Source organism: Peromyscus californicus, unplaced genomic scaffold (genome assembly GCF_007827085.1).
Source record: "Peromyscus californicus insignis strain IS unplaced genomic scaffold, ASM782708v3 Scaffold_7__1_contigs__length_154581171, whole genome shotgun sequence".
NCBI classification, from domain to species: Eukaryota; Metazoa; Chordata; class Mammalia; order Rodentia; family Cricetidae; genus Peromyscus; species Peromyscus californicus.
This window is the reverse complement of record NW_026294595.1, coordinates 141,727,471-141,741,789: the sequence shown is the minus strand read 5'-3', so window position 1 is coordinate 141,741,789 and position 14,319 is coordinate 141,727,471. Positions and strand designations below refer to the sequence as shown.

Here is a 14,319-nt window from a genome sequence, read left to right as displayed (position 1 = left end):
ATTTGAAAGTACAAAAGTACACCTCATCTTTTAAAACAAAAACAATGAACTCCATCTTTAAAAATATGCTTTATAAACCAACCTGGGAAGAGACTAGTGGATTAAATTGCACATAGTATCCCTTGGCATTACATCTCTGCTTTCACAGACAGAAAATTCCTTTTCATTAGACTCTGTAAGAGGAATGTTACCCCCCTGACTTAATGAATACCTTGTTTCACGCACCACTGCAGTTGTGCAAACACATCAGAGAGAAGCACTTCATTCAAAGCCTCATAGAACTGGGTGAACACGTCACAAATAGCATACAGTGCGTGATTGCAGGTGGTCGTCATCCACTCTGATTTCTGGGGGGATAAAAGAAAAAGATGGATCTTCAAAACCAACCTCTCTGTAGTGAGATGGCTATTCTTATAGCTAGAACATCGTTTTGCAGTAAGTATCAACATCTTAAAACCGTCTACATCCACTCACTCAGAACCACTACCTACACAAATAGTCAGATGTGTAAGCAAATGTTTACCGAGGAAGATGGTCATTACCATGACATTCACCCTCTGAAAACAGCATGATCTGGGGAGTGCTTGTCTGGTCCACGTTGTCCCCACCTGTCACTTCACTGAGTTCTTAGGGCCCCAGGTGATAGGACATAGCAACAAAGATGAGCAGCCAGGAGCCTGCAGTGCTGGTAGGCACAGTGTCCAGGGCTAGGTGAGCAAACCACGAGTTACTCCTCTCCTTTTCCCTGGAAAGGGATGCTCCAGGACTAGCTGACACTGGCCTAGGAGAGTCTATCTGTCCACTTGTGTTTTCAAACCCCTGTTATCTGGCCACACAGTCCCAGTAAGACCAGCAGGCTTCGGGCCCCATCACACCCACTCGTAACAATGCTGTAGCTGTCACCCACCTCTGACTGTTGCTCAGGGAGTTTCATGTTGTCAAAAATTCGAAACACGATTCTGAAAAGGTCCTGCCACCAGTGCTTTGCAAAGGTGTGGCCATAGCTCTTCATGATCTCAAACATGACGGTGAGTCCTCTGGGGGAAAAGCAAAGGAGAGCAGGCAGGGTAGAAAACACCAAAACCAAGATGTAGGAGGGAAGGAAGCGGGGGACAAGAAGCTGGCTCATTTTAGTGATGCCCTGGGGATCTGTTACCTTGTGCGCACATCTAACTTGCATCTGTTAATGATGCAGGAGAGCTCAAACAGGATGGGAAACCAGCCTCTGACCCAGACTCTGTCACCAGGAGCCACATTCATGTCATCGCTCGTGTATTCTTGCAGTACCTGTAATGAAAACCCTTTCTCAGATGTAGCCTAAGCAAGCAGTAGGGATCAGAAAGGCAACCACACCAAGACTGAGGCTCCAGACAACCTCTGTTCCTCAAATTCTCTCTTCAGCAGCACAGAAGGGGAAATACCAGAGCCTGAGACACTGACCTGCCCACTAGAGGTGCTATCCCCCGGAACCTACAGACCTGAGTAAGGAAGCTCACCAGAGCCCTGGGGCAGAGTGTTCCATTAAGAACTGTGCTGAAGACCAAAGGCTGCTAACCAAGTGCCCAGAATCCCGTGTCCAGAACATCACTGTAATACACAGTGCTCAACAGCAGCAGCTGCTGGTTCCTCAGTGCTTGCTATGTGCCATTTACTGACGAGCTGCCGGGCACAGGCACTGGCACCCAAGCGGCTGCTGCACAGGGTCAGGTAGCCAGGGCCTTGCAGGCTTTCCCCAGCCTGGAGCAAGGCTGCACTTCAACGGGGTCTGCAAGCACTCCTGCAGTGGGGTTGGAGTTGTCTCATCAACGCTGATTACGGAACATGAGGCAATTTCCCTCTGCACTTGAGTGAAGGATGTAAGGACTCACCCGACCCAACCTTCCTTTGGGAGCAGGGATGTACGTGGTGCAAGTGGAACCCAGAGCCTTGTGCACGCTAAGCACACACTCTACCACCGAGCTCCATTCCCAACCTCACTGGGGATTCTAAATGTGCTTTCTCAAGTGTGTCGGTTTTTAAAACGAGAAGGTTGACTTGAACAATGAGTGAACACACAGACAATGCCCAGACCATGCCTAGCAGATCTAAGTGACCAGGGAACATTGGGTCTCAATGTCACCGCATCACAAGGAGCTGTTACAGGGCCAGCTACCTCACCAGATAGACTCTTCTCAAGACTGTGAAGAATACTTAAGGTTTGTATAGATCATTGTAGCTAACTGGGCATGTTTCCCTCATTTTAATGCTTTGAAACTGTTTCTTAAGTTGTTTACAAGTCTCCTGCAGAAAGATGAAACATATCAGAAAACCCAGACACCTTCAGAAGCAAACAAAAGGTGGCTATTATTGGAGAGGGTGGTGGCAGGGATGGGCCCTGTGCATGCAAAACTCTGCCACTAACTTCCGTCCCCAGTCTACAGACACAATGTGGAACTGTGATTTCTCAAGCGTGTTATAGTGGCCAAAATGTCAATTCTTAAAAGGGAGACTTGTTTTCTTTCTTGTTTTTGAGAAAAAAAATCTATGTTGCCCTGGCTGTCCTGGAACTCACTATGTAGACCAGACTGGCCTTGAACTCACAGAGATCCACTTGCTTCTGCCTCCAGCATGCTGGGATTAATGGCACATGTCACCACTCCTGGACTTCTTGTTTTCTGAAAGCTCAATTTTTAAATTTTATTTATTTATTTGTTTTGTTTTTTGAATAGGGTTTCTCTGTGTAGGCTTGGCTGTCCTGGAACTCTCTCTGTAGACCAGGCTGGCCTTGAACTCAGAGATTCATCTGCCTCTGCCTCCCAAGTGCTGGGATTAAAGGTTGGCGCCACCACTGCCTGGAAAAGATCTATTTTTTAACATTAAGTGTATTTATGTGGGAATGTGCACATGAGCATGGGCTTGCAGAAGCCAGAAAGTGTCTGGCCCCTAGAGCTGGAGTTACAGGCAGTTTTGAGCTGTACTGTGTGGGTCCTGGAACCAAACTCTGGTCCTCTGAAGGGCAGGCAAATGCTCTCACCACTACGACATCTCCTCAAACCAACGGTTTCTTTCATAAGAAACATCTAGCTTCTTGACCTTTCTGCCTAAACACGATAGCTGGCATACTGTTACCTTCTAGGAAGGTAGTCCGTGGAAGAAAGCTCAGTATGAACACCTGCCAAGTATGATGTGAGTACCTGGAATCCCAGCACTCAGCAGGCTGAGGCAGAAGGACTGCCTTAAGTTCAAGGCCAGCCTGGGCTACATAGTAAGTTCCACATTAGCTTGGGGTACACAGCAAGATACTGTTTCAAAAAAACAGAAAAATGTGCTTATCTAGCTTATGTCTATAAGCATAAGGCTTGAAAGCAGAGGCAGGAGGATTATCATAAGTACAGGGCCTGACTGAGCTGCATAGTGAGATGTCATCTTTTTTTAATAAATTATCTATTTTTATTTCATGTGCATTGGTGTTTTGCCTCCCTGTATGTCTGTATGAGGGTGTCAGATCCCCGGAAACTGGAGTTACAGATAGTTGTGAGCTGCCTTGTGGGTGATGGGAATTGAACCTGGGTCCTCTGGAAGAGCAGCAGTGCTCCTGAGATGCTGTCTTTAAAATGCCAAAAAGTAGCTGGGCGGTAGTGGCCCACGCCTTTAATCCCAGCACTCGAGAGGGAGAGGCAGGTGAATCTCTGTGAGTTTGAGGTCAGCCTGGGCTACAGAGTGAGTTCCAGGACAGGAGCAAAGCTACACAGAGAAACCCTGTCTCGAAAAACCAAAAATAAATAAATAAATAAATAAATAAATAAATAAATAAATAAATAAATAAAATGCCAAAAATGGGGGTGGAGACTGGCAAGAGGGCTCAGTGTTAAAGAACCAGTGAATAAGTCTGACAACTATCATTGTTAAAAAAACCCTTCACTATGAATAAAATAAATGCCAATGTGCTCACGTATACACAATAAGGAAAAGTAACACTATGGCAGCAGTCTGAAACGGACACACATTTCTCTTCTTTTTTTCCTTCAAGACAGCTCTGTACATCAGGCTGGCCTTGAACTCAAGAGATCCACCTGCGTCTGCCTCCTGAGTGCTGGGATTAATGGCGTGGGCCACTATGTCAAGCCTTGGACACACTTTTCTAACACACTGGTGGGAACAGCTTTGTCAGCAGCAAGGGTCCTGCCCACAGAAACGAGGATGGGAGACACACCCGAGGTCTCTCTGAGACATATTTTCCACAGAAGCGGATGAGCCGGATGGCCTCCATGCAGGTGTCAGGGAAAGCGGCATTGCAGGCAAACTCCGATAAGCACTTCACAGCGTCCTGGAAGGAGTCGATGGCTGCAGGAAAGTGGTGCTGGAAAATGGTTGCTGGGGAGACATAAGGCAGCAGGGTTGGAAATGGAGGTCAGAGACACCTGCTTCCATGCAGCAGGGCCTCTGGAGAAGGCTTTTCATAGCTGCTCTACTTTTACTGGGCCTCAATTTCTTTGACAAAATGGAGGAAACCAAAGTTACTCATTGTAGTTCTGTTTACAATGTCCACAGCACAAACATGAAACACTAAACATCTGCTCCCACGGGAAAGAAGAGCTTCCTGTGAGCCTGTCATGTTCCCGTCAACCAGTGACCCTGAGCCTTGTTTTGGCTGTGTTCTTGACGCCTTGTGTAGCAGGTACTGTTAAAGCATCAACACGAAACCAACAACCAACAGCACCGCGACTCCTGCCTACAGCAAGCTTGTCTTTCTGTACAGGACACATCACTGCACACTCAGGACTCAGCACCACGCTCTAGGCCATTTTCAAAGTGAAATCACCAACAGAAAGCATGAAAAGGTGAAAACTGGCACTTGGCAGACTGCAGAAAGGACCCTCACTTGCTGTGATGAGAGCTCCACCTTGTTCTAGCTCAGCTCAGAGAGTGTCTTCGGTGACTTGGATTTTCTGCTGCTCCCCATACCCATGTGTTAGCAAAAGACCACAAAAGCAGTGAGAGAAGAGCCGGAGGGTTAGGTCTACATTGTAGTGAGCCAGCAGCTTCAGACATGGGACTTGCAAGGATTGAGAACTGGCTGTATCTCCTTCACTGGGCTGCTGTGAAGATGAAAACATGCTTCTAACCCTGCCCAGTATGTTTATCCCAACACAGCAGAACTAGACCAAGGAAGCCCCTATAAGAGTAAGATGGACAGCTAAGAAGGGGTCACCTGCTAGACTTCAAGAAGGATGTCAGAGGTGAGGGAACTGAGACACTTACAGACGATGTGGCCTGTGGTTTGGAAGGCCAGTTCCACAATATTCCCATCGTGGTCAGAGGCTGCCTGGTGGAACACAGCAAAGATGTTCTTCCAGCCCGAGCGGATGTTGGCTGCCTGAGAGCTCACCATCTGGGCGATGCAGCGGATCACCATGTCCCGGATGGTCGGGGACCTGGGCAAGAGGTGGAGAATGGGAAGACAGACACGTGCTGCCCTTTCCAGTAGCACATTAGAAAATTATGTTTTGGAGCACATAGTAATGCATATTCGATCAGGCTCAGCTTCTCCTCCTACCCCACTGTGGAATTAGAGTGATCATCCTGCAATCACAGAACCATATGGTCAAGAAGAAAGTGCTACTTGAGTGTCCAGCAGAAGCAAGGAATGGAACCAGAGTTGGGACTGCCTCTCTCTGACACGATTCATTGACAATGCACAGCCTGTGGGAAGAAGCAGGCTGCATAGGCCTGTGCTCACTGACCACGTGACAGCCATTCAGAGAAGGCAGAGAGAAAGCCCAAAGAGTAACGATACAACCTGCAGCAAGGAAGGACTGATGCCTACCTAGCCAATTTCAAAACAGAAAACAGAACTCCTGGGTTTTTGTCACATAAAATTTTCAAACTTATTGGAGATGTATACATGTACACACACAAACGCACATGTACACATATCAGTGTGTATATGTGGGAGGATGCAAGCTGGGGATTGAAACAGGACTGCAGACATTCTAAGCAGCAGAGACTAAACTAATCCCAAGCCCTTGGACTATGTGTTGATTAAAGGAGTTTTTACCAGTTGTTCAACCTACCACCAAGAAGAGAGGAAGAAATCCATCATGTGGTTAGTGGTGGGAGAGACTCAGACAGCGACAGGGAACGTGACCAAGGGTCTTCACAATAATGTGCATTACCTATTTTTCTTCATAATGTGCTCAAATGGCCTCAGAAAATCCTTCTGAAATCGGAAGTTGGCTAACTCTCCCTTCTCCAGAAACTTCATGGAGAGTTGCCGCAGTGAATCAACAGCAAAGATGGCCACATCTTCATTGGGGTTACAGCCAACCTAGTGGAACAGGAAGTGAAAAGCAGGCTCAGTGGAACAGTTGTGGATGTGGGGCTCTACATCACAGGCAGGCAGCCTACTGCAGACACTCTGGGAGGCACATTCTGAGACAGAAGAGGCTACTTCTTGGCTGACACCTACCAAATGTCAAGTGTCCCAATGAAAGACCAGCAAGCTTCCAGCCTCCTTCCTGGGCTGGGATTACAGGTGTGTATGACGTTCTGGCATGCGATTATTCCTTCTTCCCTTTTAAGTATTTATTGATTTTGGCATATATATAGTATGTGTACACATGTGGGTAGGGTCCTGTGTAGTGCATGTGGTGAGATGTTGACAGCAGGTGTCTTTCTCTATTGTTTTCTACCTTACTGCTTGAGAAAAGGTGCTCACCAATCCTGAGCCCACCAATCGGCTGGAACAGCTGGCCAGTGAGCTCTAAGAGCTTGTCTCTGCCACCACGTGGGGTTACAGATGCGTACTGCCTAGTCCAGCTTTTATGTGTGCTGCTTAAATTGCTAAATGGACACAATATATCACCACATATGTGGGTTCTAGGGATCAAACTCAGGTGTTCATGCTTGCATAGCAGGACTTTGGAGACTGAGTCACATCCCCAGCCCTCTGAATAGAATGAGATGTTGAGTAGAGAAATGAAGCCATGCCTGGCTTACTCCAGCAGCTATCTGTTTTAGAGTGGTTGGTTGTTCTGGATGTCTTTGGCTTGTCTCTGACTTACAAACAAATGAGTTTTCTAACAAGGTTTGGAAAAAGGAGTGGCAATGGGGCCCTTGTATAAGACATTCTGACAGTGAACAGTGTGCGACCACGGCTCTACTACAGTCAGTAGGAGGGGACTGCAGGATTTCCCATGCCTCCAAGCACCAGCAGGTGTGTCCAGCTACTATAATGACATTTATGGTGTTGGCCTCTCCTGAATGTGGGGTTATTTTAAAACACAGTGGCAATAATATGCACAGGTTGTCTGCACATGGTGGTGCATGCCTTTAATTCCAGCACTTGGGAGGCAGAGGTGGGCAGATCTCTGAGAGTTGAAGGCCAACCTGGTCTACATAGTGAGTTCAAGGACATTCAGAGCTACACAGTGAAACTCTGTCTCAAAAGACTTTAAAAAAAAAAAAGAAAAGAAAAAAAAAAAAGGGTCATATCCAGGCTGGACTAGCACTTGCTATATAGTCAAGGATGACCATCAACTCCATGCTGGATTAAAGGCATGCATTACCATGTGCTATTTATGCAATGCTGGGCACTGAACCCAGGGCTCTATGCATGGTGGGCAAGCACTCTACCACCTGAGCTACAATCCCAGCCATGGGTATGGGATAGGAAAGTATTTTCATACTATCAGACTTTTAATTCATTCTACATGACTCCTATCCAAACGTAAGTACATTACCCCTATCAAGCTGTCCTTGATTTCATAGGGAAAAATGAATTAATAGCAAGCCTCCCAAATGGGGCCAACTCTTCCCATTCCTTCCTTTTGGAATGCAGTGCCTGCTTTCTGTCAGCTGCTGCTAAGTGGTCTGTAGATGGAGCAGTTACCTTGTTGAAGTGCTCTCCAATGACATGCCATATCCGAGACCACTGCAGCCGGATCCGGCTCATGTTGTAGTAAGATATCTCCACAATCTTCTGCAGGCTGAACATCCGGGGATGGTGGGGGGAAGCCAGCTCATCCATGGACACAGCACACAGCCAGCGGACAAAGTCAACTGCAGGACGGGGACAGCAACACATGGGAAGCCTGGTTAGTGACATTCACACAATCACAACAGGAGGCACATACAGTTCTCACAAAAGTCAGATACATACCTATTGCATTTCCATCCAGTCTGGTAGAGCCGGTAAAAATTCTAGGGAGGAAATTGAAATTTCTCAAGTACTCAAAAAGGAAGAGAGAATACATTAACAGTTAAACAGATTAGAAGTCACCACACCCAGAAGCTAATAAATGACACCAGGTGTAGGTGGTGGAGTGTCAATGGAGAACAAAATCATTACCTGTCCACTGCAACAACCACACTCTGTGAGCTGGTTTCACCAACAGACTCCTGGAAGCTGGCCATCTGTCTTTTATCTACGCCACCACTCACCAAATTACCTAAAACACAATGCACAAAATCAGCAGGGCTCCAAACACAGCCCAGTATTTAGAACAAAGTACTCAGGCTGAGCACAGTGGTGCACACCTGTATTCCTAGCTCTCAGGTGGCAGAGGCTTAAGGATCAGAAGTTCAAGGCCAGCCTCTGCTACATAGTAAGTTTGAGGCCAGCATGGGACACAGGAAACTGCCTCAAAAAAGCAAAGCATACAAACAACAGGAAACACCCTTTGCCTCAAGCAAATACTAAGGACATAAATGAGAAGAGGAATGCAAGTGAAACAAAACTAAGAACAGACAGCTCCACTGCTGACAGAGTAACATTTGGGTTGAAATGCATCCTTGCTATAGGCTCTTGCTTGTAGATGTCTCCCAGCACTTAGGAAAACAAGCAGGTAGATAGCCAAGGGCTCTTCTGCTGCACACTGGTGGGCTGTGCAGGGTTTCACTGCAGTCATCCTCCAGAGCAAACCAGAAGCAGTGCTGTCACGGCCCGTCCCCAGAGCTTGAACTGGACTGGCTGCACTGTGCTACTTCAGTGTACTTGGACCCAACAGCCTCGGCTACCTCCCTGCCACGTGTCACTTTCCCTGTGCTTTAGTTTTCTCAGTGATACACAAGGGCAGGTAGCAGCCCTCACATCACTGGATCATGGTGAGGATCAAATGAGCTAAAACATATAAACTGGTTCTCAGAATGTGGCCTGGCACATCTGCTTGCCACATGGACTAATGTAATCATTACACAGCTGACCAGAGGCTCTCAACCCACAGCAGAGATGGGACAACCGTTTACTCTAAGAACATGGAAGAAATACAGTCAGGGTCGAGCCTCTCCCAAGTACAGACACAGACAGAACAGTGAAGCCCCTACTGCAGGGGGCCCCAGCATGGCCCCAGGTGGAGAAGGAACAGGGAAAGCACCCTGCTTTGCTGGGAAACCAGATGCTTTACTAAACTCAATCACAAGGCAGTGAAGCAGCATGCCCATGGAATTCATACACATGGCTTCAGCTGCACAGGAAGGAAGAGTGGATACAGGACAATCCTGATGTGACAGGAAGAGCTTCATCACTGTTAACTTGTCAATTTGTGCTGGCCAGCTGGGCCTGGTATCTTACCGAGGCCAAGACCCAGGAATTCTTCTCCTGCCAATGTGTGGCCCTTCAGGCTCCCTTCTCTTTCCCGCCCGGAGCCAGACAGGTAGCGAGTCTTCACCCCAGTTCCTATCAGCTGAGCGAGCTCCAGCTGGCTGATGCATTTCAAGATCTAAGAAGGGGTGAGAAGTGAAGCCTTGCTTTATAGCCAGAAAGAGGATACCTCAGTTCACTCAGTCTCTGTGTTTCCTGCAACATGTAGTTTTTCACACTAAGAATAAAACCTAGGCCCTTCAGATGGCTTCCCTCAAGGTCAGAATGGCTGGCTAGGCAGTAGTAGGAGTCCTGTCTACACAACTATGACTGTGGGCTTTAAAAACATACTGCTACACACCATTGTCTCCTAATGTTAAAAAGCAAACAAACAGGCTGGGCATGGTGGCACACGCCCTTTATCCCAGCACTTGGGAGGCAGAGGCAAGTAGATCTCAGTGAGTTTGAGGCTAGCCTGGTCTACAAAGCAAGTTCCAGGACAGCCTGGCTGTGACACAGAGAAACCCTGTCTCAAACCTCACCACCCCCCAAAACAGTGCAAACAAACAGTCGGCAGTGGTGGCTCAGGCCTTTAATCCCAGCACTCGGGAGGCAGAGGCAGGAGGATCTCTGTGAGTTCAAGACCGGCCTGGTGTACAGAGCAAGTTCCAGGACAGGGAAACCTTGTCTCAAAAAAAAAAAGGCAAACAATCAACAGAAGAATTGGTACAGTGAGGTTACGCACATGCTCAGAAATACATCTGTATGTGTGTGTGTGTAACTGTTGGCTGAAGCAGGGCTCTATTTCCTATGAAACTCAATCCATGTGGTCAGATCTGGCTCCTGCTCCCCACTGCTGTGGGATGGTCTGTATGTCAAGTGTGCTGCTGATTGGTCAATAAATAAATCACTGATTGGCCAGTGGCCAGGCAGGAAGTATAGGCGGAACAAGGAGGAGAATAAAGCTGGGAAGTGGAAGGCTGAGTCAGAGAGACACTGCCAGCCGCCACGATGACAAACAGCATGTGAAGATGCCGGTAAGCCACGAGCCATGTGGCAAGGTATAGATTAATGGAAATGGATTAATTTAAGCTGTAAGAACAGTTAGCAAGAAGCCTGCCATGGCCATACAGTTTGTAACCAATATAAGTCTCTGTGTTTACTTGGTTGGGTCTGAGCGGCTGTGGGACTGGCAGGTAAGAGAGATTTGTCCTGACCCCAGTGGGCCAGGCAGGAAAACTATAGCTACACCCCACCCTGTCCACTCTTTTCCTCAGACACTGCATAGAGCCTCCCTGGCTTCTACACTGTTCCTTTATCTTGCCATCTCAGTCTTGTCCGGGGGTCTTTGCAATTCTGTTCACGTCTTGAATGATACTTCTCCCAGCTCATTCCTTCAGCTATGACCAGACGTGTGCCTCCTACCAAGAAAACTTCCTTAAAACTCTCCTGATCACACTCCCTACCACCCCAAGTTGCACCCATTGCTGTCTGTCATTATGCCGTGTGTTTACTGATTGTTCCCTGCCCTCAGTGTCAAGAGGAAATGAGCCAGGCAGGGGTGGCGCACGCCTTTAATCCCAGCACTCGGGAGGCAGAGCCAGGCAGATCTCCAGAGCGAGATCCAGGACAGGCCCAAAGCTACACAGAGAAACCCTGTCTCGAAAAACCAAAAACCAAAAACACAAAAACAAAAACCAAAAAAGAGGAGGACATGAACTCTGTCTTCATGGGCAACTTTCAGACTCATGAGGTAAAGGAAGGCTTAACTTTACCAACAACAGAACTGAGCAGACGAGAAAAAGAATTAAGAGGCCAAGAGTCATCCTGAGGAAAAAGCAGGGATGCATACCTCATGCCAAGAGTTGCCAAGGTAGTTGCCATCAGTGTGAGCCACGGTGATGAGTGTCTTTATGGTGTCGATGTTCTTTTGCTTCATTTCTGTGATGCTGGAGCTGGCTGTCAGCAGGGAGAAGCGGGCAAGGGCCTGAACATAGGCATCTCGTTCCAGCTGAAAGAGAAGTCCAAGAGAGCACTGTGACTTCACCCACAGTGTAGCCACTCACATAGCAGGCTGGCACAGTGAACTTCTCTATTTCCAATGCACACAAGAGGCTTTTGGCTCACCAGCCCTCCAGCCATCCCATGCTAGCATGCTTCCACTACTGGACCACTGGAGGCTCCGGGGCACAACTACAGTTGAGAACTAGCTCTCTGCAGTAACAAATCACACGCTATCTGTCCTGTGTTCTAATCTCTCTGCTGGATGCCAAGACTGTCAAACAGATGCTAATATTTACAGCAAGCCTGTAGGATGGGTATAAATGAGATAAGCAGTGCCTTTGAGTCTGGAGGGGCAACATCACCAGGCTAGAGAAGTACCAGAGTGGGCTTTGAACCTGGCTTCCAGCTTCAGAACCTCACATCTTGATAGGAAAGAAAATGCCTAGAAAGATGGATGGGGACAGAAGACTGAAGCTTTCAGAAAAAACTAATATTAGGGCTCATTCTTACTGACCTAGAAACAAGGTGTGGAACACACACCAACCTTGTGATTGCACAACAGCTTGGAGACTGCACTGATGTGTTCAGTGTTTAAGGATTCAAACAAGGTTTACAGACACATCAATGTTGTATTCAACCATCTGCTTCCCCAGAGCAGGGTGGGAGAGAGGGAAATCCTGGTAAAAATGGGTTATAAAAAGCAGCAGCCACTGGGGAATGCGGAAATAGCACTGAGAGCTTCCAGGCAGCTGACACACCACACACTTTACTAGGAGCTCTGCCCTCAACCAAACCCTGAAACACGGGGCAGGTAAACGTGGCAAGTGGACAAAGAAGATGTTTTGTCATTACTATCCGAGGAGCTGGTTTTAATCTGGACCCTGGTATTCTCCCAACTGGAACCACTGTTAGCACCAAGCCACAGGTTGCTTCTTAGTGGGAATGAATAAGTAGTTTGCTAAAACACTTGTTTAACTGCAAGTTCCTGTTAGTTTCAAAGCTTTCACAATCTGAAGAAAAACACTATGGTGTCTCTGGAGCCTCTCACTTCTACCCACCTGCATTCCAAAGATGCAGGCAATGCGGACTGCACACCTGATACCTTCCAAACACAGGGAGGCCACCTCTGTGTCATCACAGTTCTGCAGGCCAATGCTGTAGGCTGCCAGCAGCGGCGTCCACACCAGCTGCCAAGGAAACAAGTTTCAATAACCTCCAGAATTCAGCATGGCAAGAGCACTTCAAACAGGGGTTCTCAACCTTTCTAACACAGCAACCCGTTAATACAGTTCCTCAGATTGTGCTGACCCTCAACCATAAAATTATTTTCATTGCTACCTCATAACTATAATTTTGCTACTGTTATGAATCGTAAAGTAAATAAATACCTGATAGGCAGGATCTCTGATATGCAAGCAGTGTGAAAAGGTCATTTGACCACCAAAGGGGTCAAAGGGGTCAAGACCCACAGGTTGAGAACCAATGACTTAGAGAATATTGTGTCAGTTAGAGGCATAGCCAAGATACCATGTTTACTATAACTTTGACTTCAATCTATTCCATTCACAATATAAAGGAGCTGCTTACAAACTATTTATTAAATAGTACATAATGTCAGATTCCCCTGAAAATGGAGTTATAGATGGTTGCTAGGAATGGAACCCTGGCCATCTGTAAGAGCAGGCAATACACTTAATTGCTGAGCCATCTTGCTAGTCCCACAGAATCAGTTCTCTACACAGCCGCTAACAATCAGAAGTTGGCATGTAGAATAAAACATGTAAGTGAGCTGGACTTGGTGTACATGTCTTTAATCCTGGTAAAATCAAGTGGATTTCTGGTGAGTCAGAGGCCAGCCTGGTCTACTGGTCTATATAACAAGTTCCAGGTCAGTCAAGCCTACATAGTAAAGCTCTGTCTTTAAAAAAAAAAAAAAAAGTGGCCGGGCGGTGGTGGCGCACGCCTTTAATCCCAACACTCGGGAGGCAGAGCCAGGCGGATCTCTGTGAGTTCGAGGCCAGCCTGGGCTACCAAGTGAGTTCCAGGAGAGGCGCAAAGCTACACAGAGAAACCCTGTCTCGAAAAACCAAAAAAAAAAAAAAAAAAAAGTGAAGCCAGGCAGTGGTGACACACGCCTTTAATCCCAGCACTCAGGAGGCAGAGGCAGGTGGATCTCTGTGAGTTCCAGGATAGACTCCAAAGCTATACAGAGAAACCCTGTTTGGGGGGGTGGGGGGTGGGAAGTGAAATAAAAACAGTTAAGAGAAAAAGGATGTTGCAAGGCCGCTCAATAGGTAAAGAAGCTTCTGCCCAGCAGATGACACAAGGTTAACTCAGGGACTCACATGGTGGAAACAGACTGACACCAGTAAGCTGTGCTCTGACCTCCACAGGCAGGCTGGGGCAAACACAAATACACACTCACCATTTTAAAAATTACATTATTTATTTATGTATGTATGTGTGTCTTTTCTAAACATTTTAAAGCAGAGACCAACTACTATCTCTTTTCTTCTACCTGAATCTCACCTGATAAACTAACCTTGAAGCCAATAAGGTGGGCTCACACAAAAACTGGCCTTTTAGCCAGGCGGCAGTGGCACATGCCTTTAATTCCAGCACTCGGGAGGCTGAGGCAGGTGGATCTCTGTGAGTTCAAGGCCAACCTGGTCTACAGAACAAGATCCAGGACAGGCATCAAAACTACACAGAGAAATCTTAACTCAAAAAACAAAAAAAAAAAAACAAAAAAAAAA

The 14,319-nt window shown here is 47.1% G+C and overlaps 1 protein-coding gene across 5 annotated transcripts in view; it reads right to left on the bottom strand.

The window, feature by feature from the left end:
• Nucleotides 1-14,319, bottom strand: part of Arfgef2 (ADP ribosylation factor guanine nucleotide exchange factor 2) — an 89,447-nt gene that overhangs the window by 20,222 nt on the left and 54,906 nt on the right. For 4 of the 5 annotated variants that reach the window (XM_052722996.1, XM_052722993.1, XM_052722994.1 and 1 more), the window contains exons 20-31: nt 12,622-12,750; nt 11,412-11,570; nt 9,551-9,698; nt 8,330-8,429; nt 8,141-8,181; nt 7,871-8,040; nt 6,156-6,307; nt 5,242-5,414; nt 4,193-4,353; nt 1,157-1,287; nt 908-1,037; nt 212-347 (exon numbers count right to left, since the gene is read on the bottom strand). In XM_052722996.1, the coding sequence (XP_052578956.1) occupies nt 212-347; nt 908-1,037; nt 1,157-1,287; nt 4,193-4,353; nt 5,242-5,414; nt 6,156-6,307; nt 7,871-8,040; nt 8,141-8,181; nt 8,330-8,429; nt 9,551-9,698; nt 11,412-11,570; nt 12,622-12,750 (1,630 nt within the window). The remainder of the gene's footprint in view (nt 1-211; nt 348-907; nt 1,038-1,156; nt 1,288-4,192; nt 4,354-5,241; nt 5,415-6,155; nt 6,308-7,870; nt 8,041-8,140; nt 8,182-8,329; nt 8,430-9,550; nt 9,699-11,411; nt 11,571-12,621; nt 12,751-14,319) is intronic. The other variant, XM_052722997.1, reaches the window with a different exon arrangement.